Source organism: Mangifera indica, chromosome 19 (genome assembly GCF_011075055.1).
Source record: "Mangifera indica cultivar Alphonso chromosome 19, CATAS_Mindica_2.1, whole genome shotgun sequence".
Taxonomy (NCBI): domain Eukaryota; kingdom Viridiplantae; phylum Streptophyta; class Magnoliopsida; order Sapindales; family Anacardiaceae; genus Mangifera; species Mangifera indica.
The window spans coordinates 8869941-8888222 of NC_058155.1; the positions used below are offsets into that span (position 1 = coordinate 8869941).

The following is an 18282-nucleotide window of genomic DNA, read 5'->3' on the forward strand; positions in this document are numbered from 1 at the left end:
TGCTCGGGAGATATTTTGATTCAGCCAAGAACTCGATGAAGATGCTTGGGAGACATTATTGTTGGCCAAAATCAGTTGTGTGACACGTCACGCTATTGATTTTAATGAACAACCATGATTCGTTGTGTTCATGGTAGCTTCGTCATTTCGTCATTGTCCGAGATGCAAGAGGGTGCATCGGCAAATGTGAGATTAGTTGGAGAATGGTCATCGAAGAATGGTTGTTGGAGAATGGAGGGGAAGAAATGAAACCCCAAAAGTGAAATGTTAACTTTTTAAATTTTAAGAATAAAAATAAAGTGTTAGTTTTTAAAATTTGAAGAGAAAAATAATATTTTTTATGATTTAGTTGTAAAATAATTATTTTACCTTTTTTTATAAAAAAATTAATAAAAATTAATTCATGAATGAATATTTAAAATTTTAAATTATCACAAATATATTTTTGAAATTGAATTAAAGCTTTCGTGGCACATAGTCCTTTGCCCAATATTATTACAACTAATGATTTTAAAATCGAATAGAATTGGCCGGTTCAACTAAGAATCGGCTTTAAGTCTGGTTCGATTAATATTAAAAACTGGTTTTTCTATTGGCTCGATCAAACTTAGTCAAAAATTGGGTTTGATTGGATGAACAGGTCAAAAACTGGGTTTGACCGAATTTTTGAATTTTTTTAAAATTTTAATTATTTTTAATGATTTAATTATTTTTTTATTAAATTTGATGAATTTTTAAAGGTTTGTAAGAAAAATAAAAGAAAAAATAAAAAAAGTATCATATATTTATCGAAATGTCTTATTTACAGAATTATGTTTTTTCTGTATCATAAGATTGAGACTTTTTTTATTTTAATTATTTTATTGAAATCAAATGAATAATTATTACTCTTTAAAAATAATAATCTTCGTAGATACGAATATCTTGATTGATTTTATTTTTTATAAATTTTTAAATAAAATATATTTATTATAATTTAATAATAATTTAAATAAATCAATTTTTTAATTGAATCTATCAAATCGATCCAACAATAAATTAATAAAATAATTAATTTAATAATTAATCCGACTTTTAAAACCATGATTACGATGACAATTTAGATTTCAGACGCCTCTACTCCGGGAGGTCATGGATTATTTATTTGAAAAAATAAAATAAGATTCTGTTAGTTTTATACTCTACGGGAGCTTTCGTTACATCAAATCTGAGGGACTAGCAAACCGTATTTAACTGTGCCACGTCATTGATTGCGTAGGCCATGGCCCACCCCCAACCTTTGACACGTATTGGCTGACGTACGTACTTGCTTGATACGTTTGCGTAGGCGGGAAACGCGACTTCTCCGCCACATGACCGATCCAATTTATTACTTGGCCAACAAGGCAGCCAAAAGAGAATTCTCTCCCGAACCCACTTTGTTCCTCCGACTTTATAAGCACACAGAAGCCTATAAATTGGCACCCTCCTCCTCATCCTTTTACCTCATCTAATCAAGTTAAATCTTCTTCTACACGTTCTGCGGATATTCAAGTGTAGTTCCAAGTTAAGAGAGTTATACTTTCTCTGGTTGATAGCCATGTCTGCAGCTGGTCTAGCGGAAGCATACGCCATGCGAGCTTTGCACAAGGAGAAAATGAAGAAAATGGAGCAACAGAAGGCTGCGATCAATGTTGTCGCGGATGAGAACGGATCCCTAAGTGGATGTTTTTTCTTTGTATCGAAGAAGAAGAACCATTCCTCCAAAGTTTCATCAGCAGAGTTTGAACAAAATCTGCAAGTCGATGAGAAATCGGGATTATAAAAGCCGATTGGGTTGTCAAATCAATTGTATGGAGTACTCGCTAATTCTAGGTCGTCATCGATCATACACAGAGGAAGATTCAATTATGCAGTTGTTGTGTAAGAAACAAGAAAGAAAAAATATAGACTGAAAAAGAAAAAAGAAAGTGTGAAATTGCTTTGTTTGTTCAAAGTCGAAAAAGAATAGGAATATGTGTGGTGGTTGTGTAAGAAACAAGAAAGAAAAAAGAAAGTGTGAAATTGTTTTGTTTTGTTTGTTCAAAGTGGAAAAAGAAAAAGGAATATGTGCACACTTATTCATCTTTTTCCCAGTATCTTTCACTAAAATTCTAGCTGTTGCGACATAAGCAATACAATAAAATTATAAACATATATATTTAATATATAATTTAAATATATAGATAATATATTATTATCGAATAATAATATATTATTTATATATATAACATATCCTTATGTAATAAACCAAATTTTATAATATGAAAATTTCTCGTTATTAAAAATATTTCATTTCCACCCTAGGTTTTTAGGTTTTGTTACGTTTTAATATTTAAATTTCAAATACTCACTAATATAAAACTCTATTAATAGTAAAGAATCTTAAAACTGTGTCCATTAAGTCATTTAATCACATTTTAATCTGAATTACATCAGTTAAAGTATGGTTTTATCAGATTTATATGATTCTAACGGAATTATATAATTTTAAGTGTAACTTAGGGTAAACCACCCAGCACCAAGGTGTGATTTGACTTTAATTGCACCACCAACATGTGCCCTGTATCGGGTAGAATCACGCTTTGCCTTGAACAAATTTCAACCAGGGTGACATCTTATTAAATCACACTTTGACTTGTTGCGATTTTGAGTAGATCAGGTTTTTTGGGATGCGATCAAGCCATTTTGCGCTGACCAACAATCTTTTTCAATCTTTTTTGTTTATTTTAAATATCTTTTTTTTTTTTTCTACTAGAATAACACTTGGATGAATTTTGTTATTTAACCGTTTGAAGGGTGAGAAGTGGTTTCCTGCACTTTGAGTGGAAAATAGTAATTTACGCACCATCGTAATTGTACACCAATAACATAAATTGCTCTATCAGGTATACCGAAATTATATAGTAAAATTATATATACAAATAATAATAAATTATTATATGATTAAATATTATTTTATCTTTAATTTAAAATTATTTAATTATATATTGATATATTATTATTTATGTATAAAATTATATATATAATATAATTCAAAATTATATAAAAATTGTGTTAATAAATAAACTTTTAAAAGTGATTTACCAATGGGGCATTTTGTTAAAGAGAATTAAAAATTACTTTAATAATTTATCTTTTATTATTTATATTATTTTGTTTAGTTTATAAATAATAAAATATTATAGTTCTATTATCAATAGTGATATGATAGGTAATATAAGAGGTAATTTGATTATTATCTCTACTTTAGGTATTAAAAGATTATTAAAATGATTTTGATTTTTTTATAACTATATTATTATTTATCATAATTATATTATGATTTATCAATTTTTCAAGATAAAAATAATCTCATTTTTAATTAATTTAATAGATAACATAAAAAACATTTTCAAATATTTATATTCAAAGATATTTAAGTAAAATAATATACTAATATTTTTTATTACCTCTAACTAAACATAATAATTATTTATATCTATCAATTTTTATCAAACATAAAAATAATTTATACTTAATAATCTTTAAAATAACTTATTTTTAAAATAATATTTTAATTTTAATAATAAAATATTTTCTAAACCAAATAGCCTGAGTAAATTTCAAAATTGACAAAAGAGAGTATGGTACAATTATAACTTGTTCACAATTGCAATGGATCTAAATCGAGATGATCCTTAAGTGGGCTTAAAGTGATAGGCTCATTCTCATCACGCCCACATTGCTTGTCAGGTGAAACGGGGACCCATAACATCAGACACAATTTCTCGAATTTGATATTTCTCCATGATCATAGGAATTCTATAAATTCATAGGTCATATTAATAGGTGATATTATATATATATTTATATATATTATTATATAATTAAATATTATTTGATTTTTAACTTAAAATCAGAATTAAATTTAAACCAAATTGAATACAATCTCAATCAAACTCAAGTTTAGTTCGACTGATGAATAGAGGAAATCGAGTCCAAACTCAAGCCCGACAAGCTAAGAGAATAGTCGCTTAAGCTGGAGCTTGCGAGCTAACGAGCTGTTTGCAGTTCCTTCAAGTAGAGAACAGATAAATCAAAAATTCTTTGTTAATCAAAACAACTAACTTTTCTCTAATGTAAGATACTGCTAATGAGGAAAATAGAAGCTTACTAAGTACAGTGATTTAGAACAGATTAAGATCAAGTTAACAAAATAGCACACCAGTATACCCATGGCCGCAACATTGCTTAAGTTCATGGTATGCCTTTGTCTCAAAATAACCATACCCATGACTGAAACAAAATAACCTTAAGGTTCAAGGTTTTCAAAAGCAAAACTTGATATGCCTTTGTCTCAAACCTCAACACAGCAACATAGAAAAACAATAATGGACAAAACCCCTAAATTAAAAACCCTAATTAATTAGGGTGAAACAAGAAGATTGAAGAAGAGAAGGCCAAAAGCAAGAAGACTGAAGAAGAGAAGACCAGAATTATGGTGAGAATGATGGAGTCGACTGGAATAAGCGCCGTCTGACGGAGATGAAAAGACTGAAGGGAAGATGCGTGTGTAAAGGCCTAAAGGGTGAAGCAAGGGAAAAAGGAAATTTTCGCTTTCACTCTAATTTTTCACTGAAACGATGTCGTCCACTTAATGAGTCTAATGACACTTGGGTGGCTCAACCGGCTCGCAAGCCTTATAAACCGCTTGGTTATACTGTTTAGATTTCGGCTTGAGCTCATTTCTAGAATAAATTTGATTTAAATTTAATTTTATTTAAAATTATCTAATTATATAATAATATTCATTAAATATATGTATTTATATATTTAAAACAAAAACATATATTAATTCAGCTTTCTGCATTCGCGTTCCTCTCCTTTCTAACCCCCATTAATAACTAAACAACATTTGGAATACGAAAAAGACAGCCATATAAATCTTTGATCACGCATATCCCGTATGCTGTCACTTGTAAAGTGCACGTGATGATGGAGGAGTAACGTAGTGGGGTGAGCTGTGAGGCAGAGGGTGAGGCGGTTAGTGACCATCAGTTTCTCCATTGATTTTCATTTGAAAACCAAAGCGAGTCCACGTGCAAAAAGGCCCATTCAGGCCAATCAAGCTGACCCCACCATCTTAATTTGGTTATGACAAAGGCCAAACGACTATTTCCCACCCAAGGTATGCTGTAATGACAAGTTTCCCCCCTTTAACTATAGAAATACCAAACACCCACTCATGGCCAGTTAAATTTAACAGAACCCTAACGCCTGAGAATTTTATCTCCTTTTGCCCCCCTAAAGTTTGAAAACAAAAATTTTCCCCCAGCCTAAGTTTAAGAAAATGGCAGTTTCACCCTAGGGTTTGGTTTTGAAATCTCCGGCGACCTCTCTGGCTCCGTTGCCGACGGCTTCTCCCTCCCGAAGAATCCTCTCCTTCCGGTGATCGGTTTCCTCCCATTTGGAGGCCCGATCGTCGCCGGAAAAGCGGTGGGAGACGAAGAACTTCGTCGGGGAAGACGAAGTTCTTCGTCTTCCCAGACGAAGACGAAGCCGTCGTCTTCGTCTGGGAAGACGATCGTCTTCCCAGAAGAAGACGGTTGTCTTCCCTGGGAAGCCGATCGTCTTCCCAAACGAAGAAGACGGTTGTCTTCCCTGGGAAGCCGATCGTCTTCCCAAACGAAGACGACGGCTTCGTCTTCGTCTGGGAAGACGAAGAACTTCGTCTTCCCCGACGAAGTTCTTCGTCTCCCACCGCTTTTCCGGCGACGATCGGGCCTCCAAATGGGAGGAAACCGATCACCGGAAGGAGAGGATTCTTCGGGAGGGAGAAGCCGTCGGCAACGGAGCCGGAGAGGTCGCCGGAGATTTCAAAACCAAACCCTGGGGTGAAACTGCCATTTTCTTAAACTTAGGCTGGGGGAAAATTTTTGTTTTCAAACTTTAGGGGGGCAAAAGGAAATTATATTTTAGTTTATTTTTTAATATTATAGAGAAAATGACAATTTTACCCTTAACCCCGTTACTTTTAACTGGCCATGGGTAGGTGTTTGGTATTTCCATATTTAAAGGGGGGAAACTTGTCATTACAGCATACCTTGGGTGGGAAATAGTCGTTTGGCCTATGACAAATCAAATAGCTACACCTGTTATATAATCTTGCCCACCTCTTTTTGTCCTAAATCTACTTCACCTTTGGTATTTCCAAACATTTTTATTATTTTTATTAGGCCGAAGGATATACCTCCACCCAAGTTTTCACCTGTTTTTAAAATCTTATTTATAGTGTTTTAAAATTTTCAATATTTGTTTATAAATTATTAATTTTAAGTAAAATAAAAAATAAAATTATCATTTTATTATTTAATTTTAAAATCAAATAGTTTATATCATTTTATTTTTATAATTTAAAAAATTAATAATTTTTTTAATTCAAAAGTTTGAAAATTTATTTTTTCTTTTTATAGTTTTTATTTTATTTTTTGATGATGGAAATTAGTTGTTGCTATTAGGGCTGGATTCGAGCCGAGCCAGCTCGAGTTGACTCGGGTTGGCTCGGTAAATTTTTTTAAAATTTTTTTATACAAAACGACGTCGTTTTGATCCATATATATATATATAAAACGGTGCTGTTTTGATATGAAAAACAAGCTGAACCGAACCGTAAATGAGTCGAACCAAAAACGAGCTGAACTCGAACCGAGCTGAGTTTAACTCGAGCCGAACTCAAGCTAGTCATAAAAAAACCGAACCGAGCTTGAGCTGGCTGTAAACCAAGCTCGATTCGGTTTGAATCTAACCCTAGTTGCTATCACTCGAGTATCTCAACATTTTCTTCTTTGGCCATTGATTTTTTTATCAAAATAAATGCACCTTTATTCAATCATTATTTTATAAATTTTAATATTTTATTGATTTTATTCATTTTTTAAGGCATTTTTATGTTGGCTTTATAAAAGTGAAAGCAAAATTAAATCCATAATAACATATATTATCTTGTAACAATGACGGACTTTTACCGGTGCATTATTAATGAACGAATATAATTACTTCTTACTGTTCTTCAAAATCAATGTAAGCAATCATAGTTTAATCAACTACCCATATTTATATATTCTAAATTAAAGTAAAATATTTCTGTAACCTGTATTATTGAAGGCCAGTTTCTTCTTAGGGTACTAGAACTTATTATGTTTGGCTTGATAATATTTTATTATTATTAACAAATTATTATATATAAATTATTATTATATTTAATTAAAAATAATAAAAATATTAATATATTATTTTACTTAAATATATTTTTAAATATAATTATTATAAAATACATTTTTGTTATTTACTATATTAATTAAAAATAAAAATATTTTTACCTTAAAAAATTAATAAATAAAGATATGATAGTAACAAAATCAATATTAATTTAGTAAATGATAATTTTTAAAAATTTAATGTGAGAGTTTATATTACCTATCATATCATTTTTTATAATAAAAAATTATTAAAATCTTTTATAATTGATAAACTTAAATAATATAATATTAATAATAAAAAATAGATTATTAAAATAATATTTTATTACTTATAATCAAACGTCCATAAAGAGTAACTAAAGTTTATTTACTTTTACCGAATATATAAATTATTATAATTTTTGTGAACACAATAAAAATAAAAGGTATAGAATTCCCAGATATAAGAGGATGAGATTAATATTTATAAATGATATATCAAAATCAAATTTTTAACGAATTTGATATAATAATTATAAAATTAATTACTAAATTTGAGATTTTATTTATTTAGTGTAAATAATTAAATCTTATTTGGCTTAAAGAAAAATTCTTTATTTAAAAAAAAAAACACCAATGTAAAGACAAAAATTTCCTAAATTCTTGTACCCTTTTGCAGAATTTGTGGGTGCTAATTTAGACCAGAACCCAATTAGCCCTAAATCTGGAGGCTTATTGAGGAGAAGCTTTAGAATGAAAATTTACACCATTGTAATTCTATGATGTTTGTAAAAAGTAACTATATAAAAATATATGATACAATTAAAAATTAGTTTTCTTTTTTTATTTTTCTAATTGTTTAATCGAATTTCAAAATTTAATATGATAATTTATTTATTTATTTATTTTATATAGGAGAAAAGATAAAATAACAATATATTAATTATAATATCAAGATTCCATATCCAAAAAGCCTTTTTGGGTTAATTATAAAAATGTAAATATTTAATTCTGAATTCTGTCTTTTTCTCTCAATCTGATCCTCAGCTGAGGGGTGTCAACTAACTCTTGAAATCTCATGAAGGGCCCTTTTTTTAATTCTGAATGAGACCCAAAATTTCATATGAATCTGAAAAACAAACCAGAGTGGCTTTTCAAGAAAATCCAAACGACCCACATAAGTAAAAATTATTATCTTTAAACTTTCTGGATTAATCAATTTAATTAAGGTGATAATAAATTGATTTTCAGGGGCTTTGGCGGGATGTCTCTATTCTTTAATGCTAATTTTTCTGATAGCTGATGCTTCACCTTCGATCACACCTCCATTTCACCTTGTAATTAAAGCTTAATCCCCTTATTAATTAATCTAATTTTAATTAGTACCTTAATTATCTGATTAATTACGCCAACTCACCACTTTGCCCCAAAGAACAAGGCACATAAACATTAACACAAACAAAAGCTTGGACTTCGAACAACATAGAATCAAGGACACACTTGAAACATAAACTCTCTCTTACACAACCCTTCAGACTGAAGATTCTCTGTGCTTCCTTCCAAATTAAGCAGCCATTAGATCCACAATACAACTGGGTACCTACCCATTATTATTTTATTATCATATTTATTAATAATTCTTTCAAGATCTTAGTGGTTGTAGTAATTCTCAAGTGTCAACTTTTACTGCATTTCGCTCTTCTTTTCTTGTTTTGACGTTTTGTTGCGTTTTTTCATCTTCTTCTGTCAAATCTGGTGAATTTCTCTTTGTGGGGTTTGGCGTTTTACTGAAGAAATATCGACATCAATACGTTTTTAACTTTTTTTAATTGGTAAAGCTATTGCTTTGTTATGAGCTCTTTCGGTGTGCATATTTCCGTATTTGGCTAGTCACTTGGTTTTGGATTGTCTTTAACTCCTTCGCTTGTTCTATTTAGCTCTGTGTCAGTCTTTTGCCTCTTTTAAGATTACGCTGTAAAGAATAGTGGCATTGATTTTCGTTCTTGTTTGTCTTTTTTCGAAGTGAAAATTTGAATTTGAATTTGTTTTTTCTTATAAATTTCCTTTTTTTGGGTGTTTAGGATTTGGATCGAAGAGTTTTCAACGGGGCATTTTAATTTTTTTCTGGGATTTTTATTTGCAGAAGCTCTGGTGAAGGTATGTTTTTCTATTATTTTCGGAGTCGGAGTCGGAGTTCAAAGTTCAATTTTTTTTTTTTTTTTTGCATCGCTCTCTGTTTGGTTACTGAGAAAATGGGTGATAAAAAGTTTGTGGATCTTGCGTTAGTTTTTGTAGAAATGTTAAGTAAAAAAGAATTGACTAATTTAGTTGAACTGAGCTTAGTTTGAGATTCAAAGTTATAATTTGTTGCGATTCATGCATCTTTTGAGCGGACATATAATCAGGTATTTGGTAGTGCTACTGAGAATCTGAGTTTCCTAAATCTGCATTTTGATTTCAATTTTTTGTTTTCATTTTAGGGTCAATTTATTTTTGTTTTTGGTTCTCATTTTTGTTGCTAATTTTGCCAAATTGTTTTACTTTGTGTGATCTTTTGCATTGAAATGTTCGTGCATAATGTGACTGCTATAGCAGAATTCTGAAACGAATGTGTATGACAATTTCTTTGATCCAACATGATAGTGTTCCCATTTGTTTGACATAAGTGGTGCTGTAAATCAAACTGGATCAATTATACTATGCAGCTTATGATTTATTGATCTTTCAGGAATGTCGAGGATTACGAAGTGGAAGCTTGAGAAGACAAAAGTAAAAGTGGTCTTCAGGTTACAGTTTCATGCCACACACGTAAGTTATGGTGTAGATAGAAAATTTGCATTGCTATTAGTACCAGTGGCTCATGTATTTATTTATTTGTTATTAAATTTGTATGAATTTTATAAGTTCTTTTTTGGTTGCTCAATTTGTTTAGAAGCACATGTTTATTCACCTACTGTGTTGCTCTCTCTCTTTTTAGTCATTTTTAGGTAGTATTGTTGATGCATCTTGTTTATTTGTTTTTTTAAATATGAAATGACGGTATGTCATTTTTTTTCTGCATAAACCAGATTCCGCAAAGTGGATGGGATAAACTATTTATATCCTTCGTTCCTGCTGATTCTGGAAAGGCAACAGCAAAGACCACCAAAGCAATTGTGAGGAATGGGACATGCAAATGGGCTGATCCAATCTATGAGACTACGCGACTTCTCCAAGATGTTAGAAATAAACAATATGATGACAAGCTCTATAAGCTTGTTGTGGCAATGGTAGTTTCTTAATTTTTTCATTTCTGTTCTTACACTTAATTACATCTGTGAACTGCGATGTATATATGGATTTTAACATCCATGTGATTTGTGGACAATTCGTTCATTTTGACTAGTTTCTTAACGTTTTTTTCACACTATCATCTTGTTATAACTGACATCTGAATCTGATCACACCAGGGTTCTTCTCGGTCTAGCATCCTTGGTGAGGCTACCATCAACCTTGCTGACCATGCTGATGCATTAAAGCCTTCTGTTGTTGCACTGCCTCTTCTTGGTTGTGATTCTGGAACTACTTTACACGTGAGAATTGTTGAATTCTTTATTTTCTCTGACATAATAATGTTGGCTTGTTAATTTATCAATTCAGGTATTCTGCATTGATAATTTATGTTGCTTAAGAAATGCATTCCTCCATGCTTGTTTTCAATAATTTTGCATTCTTGTTAGAGGTTTATATGTTATCAAATATATTGATTTTCATATATGTATTTCATTTTCAATTCCAGGTCACCGTGCAGCTGCTAACTTCTAAAACTGGTTTCAGGTACCTCATTAAAAATTATAATTTCATTCTTTGGCCATTTTGACCATTTTATATAAAATGTCTTTCTTGCAGAGAATTTGAACAGCAGAGGGAACTTAGTGAGAGGGGATTACAGACAGGGAATGACCAAATTAGTCCTGACGAATCTTGTGGTGGAATGAATAATCAGATGGAGAAGGTGCGTGCTGTTCTGAATAGTCCATGTATTCAATATTTGAAAATTTTCTAATTGCTTCTCAGTCTTGTTGGTTTGTGCTGGACTTGCTTTTCAATGACAGTTTCATTACAAAAAATATTATAGAATTCATGAAACTGTGTTTGGATAAGCACATTCTCTTAATAGGTTATATATCCTTTCATTACAAGTTGTTTTGTAAACATAGATATCCTCATCTGTCAACGTGTTACATTGGGTGTTTGCTTGCCATTAGAAATTTCTATTGTTCAAACACTAAAAAAGAATTGTCTTTTCTATCAAGAGATAATATTTTCTTCATTTTTTTCTGAAAGTATAGGTCAGTGCCAGAGTTAGGTTAAAAGAAAAATCCAAAGAGCTGCCATCGCTTGAAGAAAAGGTGGGTATGAATGAAGACTATGCAGACTCAGCTGCTGGATTTGACGGTTCTTCTAATACTTCAGAAAGTTTATATGCTGAGAAGCAAGATACATCCAGCACACATGAAATTGACAGCCTTAAGAGTATGGTCTCTGGTGATTTAGCTGGACTTAGTCAAAGTCCTCAACAAGAGAAAGGAGACTCCTCAGATCATCGGTTTCTGGTGCAGGGAACCAATGATTGGGTTCCTGGATGGGGTTCAGACTATTCTGTAGATAATGACTTGGCAACTGCTTATGAAGAGAATTGTAGACTGAGAGGCTGCTTGGAAGTGGCTGAGTTATCCATTAATGAGCTGAAGCTAGAAGTAACGTCCTTGCAAAGTTATGCTGCTGATATAGGCACTGATGCACAAAAACTAGCTCAGAAGCTTGTTGCAGAGATTGCATCTGGGGAACAGCTGGCAAAACAGGTTCTTTTACTGAAATCAGAGTGTTCAAATTTGAAAGATGATGTTGGACGGCTGACAAAATTGAAAACAAGCTTTCCATTTACCCACAGAGAAGCTATTGCTAAGGACCAGGATCATTTATTTGAAAGTTTGCAATTTGGATGGGTGAAGGCACTTTTGATTTTGGAGGATAAGATACGAGAACTGCAGAAAAAGGCATCCCTCGGATTACATGAGACGGAATTTAGGTCCCTTCAAGCAGACATAGAGGCATTACTCAGTCTTTTGCAGGATCTCAAACAAGGAAATGGAAAGGCAAATTCTTTTCCTAACATAGTAATGTGTGAGCAATTCGTACCGGGAACTGGGTTTGGCACAGAATTGTATCAACCAGAGTTAGACATGCTTCAATGTGTTAGCATACCTGGTCTGATGTCGCATGAACCTAATTCTATAAATGCTTCTAAGGCTGTGGAAAGCAAAATTTTTGAACTCCTGAGGGAGTTAGATGAGTCAAAAGCTGGACGGGAAAACCTAGAAAAGAAAATGGACCAGATGGAATGCTACTATGAAGCTCTTGTGCAGGAGCTTGAAGAAAACCAGAGGCAGATGCTGGGAGAGTTGCAGAATCTCAGAAATGAGCATTCTACTTGTCTGTATACGATTTCGTCTGCTAAGGCTGAGATGGAGGCAATGCACCATAACCTAGATGAGCAAATTTTGAGATTTTCTCAAGAAAAGCGTGATTTGGAGTCTCTCAACACGGATCTGGAAAGAAGGGCTTTCAGTGCTGAAGCAGCACTCAAGAGGGCACGCTTGAATTACTCCATCGCTGTGGACCAGTTGCAGAAGGATCTTCAATTACTATCTTCCCAAGTTTTGTCCATGTTTGAGACTAATGAGAATCTTATCAGGCGAGCTTTTGTAGATTTGTCACAACCAAGCAGTCAAGAACACCCTCATATAGTCCAAAACCAGAAACTGAATTCAGAGGAATCTTATGTCACCAGACTTTTGGAGTGCCAGAATCAGTATTTTGGTCAAAAGAAACAACAATTGGGTGGAGATACTCTTTTAGAGGACTTGAAGAGATCACTCCACTTGCAGGAAGGGCTTTATCAGAAGGTAGAAGAGGAGGCTTGTGAAATGCATTTTGTGAATATTTATTTGGATGTCTTTTCAAGGACACTACAAGAATCTTTGCTTGAAGCAAGTGCTGGCATTAGACTGTTGACTGAGAAAATGGATGAACTTGCACGGCAGCTTGAGCTGTCAACCGAGTCAAAGGAATTATTGGAAGGAAGACTGCAAAGTGCTATGAATGATATCCATTTCCTAAATGAGAGCAAGGCCACTTGCATTGCCAAGTGCAGTGACATGGCTCTTCAGAACCAAATTTTAGAAGCTAATTTACAAGATATCACCTGTGAAAATCATCATCTTACACAGAAGATAGCTGAATGGGAATCCCTTCTGGTGGAGTTTAAGAGTTCTGAGAGCAAATATGAGGCTTGTGCTGCTGAGAAAACTGAGCTGGCAAAGTTATTGGAGAAGAAATCTCTGGAAAATAGCAATCTTCAGCAGGAAAATTCCTCTTTGCAGGAAGAGTTTAAAACTATGAAAACTCAGTTTGATGAGCTGGCTTCTGCAAACAAAAACATGCAGAACACTGTCAATTTTCTGCAAAACAAAATGCTGAACTTGTTGTCATCTTATGGAGAAAGTTTTAGTGAATTGTCTCTCTGTAGAGAGTCTGTTGCTCATGATTTGGGTTCCAAAGACTTACAAGGTGTTGTGTTGCAATTAGAAGAGCTCCAGAAAAATGCGTGTCAGAAGATTTGCCAAATCATGGAAGAGAAGAAATCTCTGATAGATGAAAAAGATAAAGCTCAAGTCTCCTTAAGCAAAGCAGAATCAGATATTGTGCTGATAAAGAAGAAGTTTGAACATGATATAAGAGATCTGCTAAATAAACTTGACGAGTCTAATGCCCTGGTGCAAAATCTTCAGTTAAAAGTTGAAACTATTGCAGACAAACTAAAGGTAAGTTCAGAAGTTGAAGAGAGCCATGCACAACAGGAAAGAGATCTTCTTTCTGATCTTGACCATCTCGAAGTTGAGCTTGAGCAACTTAGTTCTAAGAACAGTGACCTTGTTCAAGAAATCTTGGCATTAGAGATCGTGACTGAGGAACTCAGAAGGAGTGAACAGATGACAGCAGAACTAACTGAGAAAAATCAGGCTTTAATGGTGTCTTTACAGAAACAGTCTGAGGAATCTGCTAAGTTTACACTGGATGCCTACACGTACAAAGAAAGACTCCAATCTCTCCATGTTGAGCTGCAAGGTGAAAGAAGTGTGAGAGAAGAATTAGAGAGTGCAATTCAAATGAATAATCAGACAATAGCTGAACTAACTAAGGAAAACCAGACTTTAATGGTGTCTTTACAGAATAAATCTGGGGAATTTACTAAGCTTGCATTGGATGCCAATGATTTGAAAGAAAGTCTGAAATCTCTTCAAGATGAACTGCATTGTGAGAGACGCTTGAGAGAAGACTTAGAGAGCACAGTTGGACGAAGTAAGCTGACAATTGCAGAATTGATTGAGGAAAACCAAGCTTTAATGCTCTCTTCACACAATAAATCTGAGGAATCTGCTAAGCTTGCACTGGATGTCAACACTTCCAAAGAAACTTTGCAGTCTCTTCAGAATGAGCTGCATGGTGAAAGGAGCTTGAGAGATGAATTAGAGAATAAAGTTCTGGATCTTACTTCACAATTAAATGAGAAGGACTACCAGCTGCAAGTTTTTGAGCAGTATGAGTCTGAACTGGTCCATCTCAAGCAACTTGTATCAGATCTAGAATCGGAGAAATCAAGGCTTTGCGATCTTTTGTTGCACTCTGAGAGATGCCTTCAAACTGCTAGTGAAGAATCTTCTTCTGTCACCGTTCTGGAATCTCAGTTGTCTGAAATGCATGAACTATTACTAGCTTCCAATGTCAGATTCATTTTCATTAGAACTCAGTACCTGGTGTGGGTTGAAGAGTTTGTTCAACAATCATATTCCAAAGGCATGCTTCTCTCTGAGCTTCAGATCAAGAATCTTGATTTAGAGGATGCACTTGGTAATTGCCTTGCTCGTGAAGTACAGTGCAATGAAGAGAATGCCAGATTGTTGACACGTCTTGACACACTAAAATCTGAGATGCATGCCTCTATTGCTGAAAACAGGGTACTTCTCGATACAACAGCTCAGCTTGAAGAGTACAAAAACAGGGCTGTAAATATGGAGGCTAATTATCATGAGAAAAATAAGCTTGCTATTGAAGTTGGAAGGCTGAAGCACTTGTTGGTGAGTTCCGAAGAAGAGATTGATGATCTGATAGTCTCCAGAGAAGAACTACATATCAAAGTTTTAGTACTTGAAGCTAAACTGGATGAACTTTATGCTCAAGTAATCTTGTTGGAGGGACATAATGGTGAACGTTTGACATTGCAGAATCAGTGCAGGGAGCTTACTAACAAGCTCTCTGAGCAGCTTTTGAAGACCGAGGAGTTCAAAAACTTGTCCATCCATCTTAAGGAGCTTAAAGACAAGGCTGAAGCTGAATGTATCCAGCTTCGTGAAAAAAAAGAGTCAGAAGGACTACCAACTCCTATGCAGGAGTCTCTGAGGATTGCTTTTATTAAAGAACAATATGAAACAAAGGTGCAAGAACTAAAACATCAGCTGTCTGTTTCAAGAAAGCATAGCGAGGAAATGCTATGGAAATTACAAGATGCTATTGATGAAATTGAGAATAGAAAGAAATCTGAAGCTTCTCACTTGAAGAAAAATGAAGAGTTGGGAGTGAAAATCTTGGAATTAGAGGTTGAGTTACAATCTCTAATGTCTGAGAAGCGTGAAAAAGCAAATGCTTATGACCAGTTGAAGTCTGAACTGGAATGTTCATTAATAAGCCTTGAATGCTGTAAACAGGAACAACAAAAGCTTGAAGCTTTTTTGAAAGAATGCAATGAGGAAAAGACTCAGATGTCTGTTGATCTCACCATGATGAGAGAATTGCTTGACAGTTCCTCCTTGGCTGTTCAAAAGCAAGGTAATGATGGGTTGCACAATGAAAATTGCATGTCAAATGAGCAAGTTGGCAGAAATGTTTACCAAGAAAATGTAAGTACGGGCCCTTCTAGCCCTGGAAGAGTGAATATAGACAAAGGTTGTAGTAATGGTTCAACCGTGGACATGAATCTCAAGTATTTGGAACGAGATAGTGCAGTGAATTGTGAATATTCAGAAAACACATTCTTGGTTCCTATGTCTGAAGTTAACTGTTCAAGTGCAGTCACTGATGCGCAAGCAGAGCAGGTAATCCTCAAACTAATCTTTTGTCTTAACATCATTGTATTGTTTTGGGATACAGGCAGTAAATATTTATGTAGCATATGTATTAGTGAGGGATTGACCCTCAATATATAATAAGCTAAGACTGGCTGCAGTTCTCTCACTCTTAAGGTGCAATAGCAAGTTCACAACGTTGATGCCCAGAAGAAATATTCAATAATAAAGCATGTTAAATTTGTCATTGATATTTCCTTGTTCTGTGAAAGTCTCAGATTTAATTGTTTGTATAACTAAGGCAGTGGGCTCTTTTTTCTCTTTCTTTTGCGCTTCCATCATAAAAAGTTTAATAACCATTTAAAAGTTCTCTTGGTGCTCAAAATTAATTTTCCTTATAGTGATGCTTTAGCGTATGCATATTCTAACAATTTGCATATTCATTTATCAGAATGTGCTCATATCCAGTGGTGTAAATGGACTTTCAAATCTTGCACTTGGAAATCAAGAGAACCTACAACCGAATGACATGAATCATCTAGCTTTTGTCAACGATCATTTCAGAGTCCAAAGTTTGAAGTCTAGCATGGATCACTTAAATGAGGAGGTATGTGTTCTGTGCAATGAGAAGACAAATTATGCCAAGTAGTTAGTGCTATATCATCAGTTGTTGGGCATAAGAAGAGATGTGACACAACTAAAATTTCTTTTGACACAAATTTTTTGTTTCCCTGTGCAGTTGGAAAGGATGAAAAATGAGAATTCACTTGTTTTGCTGGATGATAAGCATTTTGACCCCAAATATCCGGGATTACAGAGAGAGATGATGCAGTTACATAAGGTGAATTCAGATGTTAATAGCCACAAATTATCCTAGTACATTTCTTCTGGTTTCTTATTCTGCTGGTTCTTCAGGTAAATGAAGAACTGGGAAGCATATACCCTCTGTTCAATGAAAGACCAGGCAATGGAAATGCAATAGAAAGGGTACTTGCATTGGAAATTGAGCTTGCTGAAGCATTGCAAGCAAAGAAAAAATCAAGCTTCCAGTTTCAGAGGTATGCTATCTCTCTCAATACAGTACTTCACTGTTCTCTTTAAAATGTAGCCAAATAGAGGATCATCAAAACAAACCTAATTCTTGTGTGGTTCAGCTCTTTCTTGAAACAACACAATGATGAGGAAGCAATTTTCCAAAGCTTTAGAGACATCAATGCGCTAATTAAAGACATGTTGGATATAAAGGGAAGGCATGCAGCCATGGAGACTGAACTAAAAGAGATGCATGATCGGTACTCTCAGTTAAGTCTTCAATTTGCAGAAGTTGAAGGAGAGAGGCAAAAACTTATGATGACTCTCAAGAATGTTCGGGCATCCAAGCGATTTCGAGCCTAAAGAGCCTCTCTTGGCAAGTAACAACCACAATAGCAAACCTGAAATGATGTTTTTTGCTAAGTTCTGGAAAACACACCCAAGAATAGAAGCTGGCCTCTCCACCTTGCTTGCCCGCAATGTTAATTATTATATTTACAGTGATCAATTATCCTAGGCCATTGAACACAGCACGTTGAAATTTTCAAGCTTGGTGGGGATGCTTATGTCTAAAGCAGCTGTAATTTGTGTAAATAAAAAGATCAGTGCCTAATATTTAAAACCATTTATTCAAAGTGTAATCCTGTAACATTTTGACCCAAAGCTTTCAATGTCTCAGTGGTGCAATTCCTTCTGCTGTAAGTATAGTTAATCAAATTCTATTAAATTAGTTCACTTCCTAATTAAAGAAGCAAAAATACGTCATTGAAGTTGCCACCTATCTGTTTGCTTGTTTGTTTTTCCATTATACATTGCCTGAAGAATTGTATGTTGAATCTTTTAGGTGT

At 33.7% G+C, this 18282-nt stretch overlaps 1 protein-coding gene across 3 annotated transcripts; it reads left to right on the forward strand.

Moving 5' to 3' along the window:
• Positions 1-8719: 8719 nt before the first annotated feature.
• LOC123202939 (putative leucine-rich repeat-containing protein DDB_G0290503) lies at positions 8720-18136 on the forward strand. Of its 3 annotated transcripts, none has more exons than XM_044619084.1 (12): positions 8720-8834; positions 9320-9395; positions 9967-10046; positions 10307-10507; positions 10688-10810; positions 11017-11054; positions 11127-11232; positions 11570-16432; positions 16854-17009; positions 17142-17243; positions 17318-17460; positions 17557-18136. In XM_044619084.1, exons 3-12 carry the CDS (start codon positions 9969-9971, stop codon positions 17795-17797), a joined length of 6051 nt encoding a protein of 2016 aa, XP_044475019.1. In that variant the 5' UTR covers positions 8720-8834; positions 9320-9395; positions 9967-9968; the 3' UTR covers positions 17798-18136. The 3 variants fall into 3 exon arrangements, with proteins under 3 accessions (XP_044475019.1, XP_044475018.1, XP_044475017.1); XM_044619083.1 differs by lacking the exon at positions 8720-8834 and adding an exon at positions 9109-9181; XM_044619082.1 differs by lacking the exon at positions 8720-8834 and adding an exon at positions 9150-9212.
• The last annotated feature ends 146 nt before the right edge of the window (positions 18137-18282 follow it).

What these genes read in the sequence shown, in the direction of transcription:
- LOC123202939 (XM_044619084.1), top strand. Translation starts at nt 9,969, where the DNA reads ATGTCGAGGATTACGAAGTGGAAGCTTGAGAAGACAAAAGTAAAAGTG. An exon ending in TACAGTTTCATGCCACACAC is followed by an intron (nt 10,047 to 10,306) that starts GTAAGTTATGGT and finishes TGCATAAACCAG; the next exon opens with ATTCCGCAAAGTGGATGGGA. An exon ending in TCAAGCTTCCAGTTTCAGAG is followed by an intron (nt 17,461 to 17,556) that starts GTATGCTATCTC and finishes TGTGTGGTTCAG; the next exon opens with CTCTTTCTTGAAACAACACA.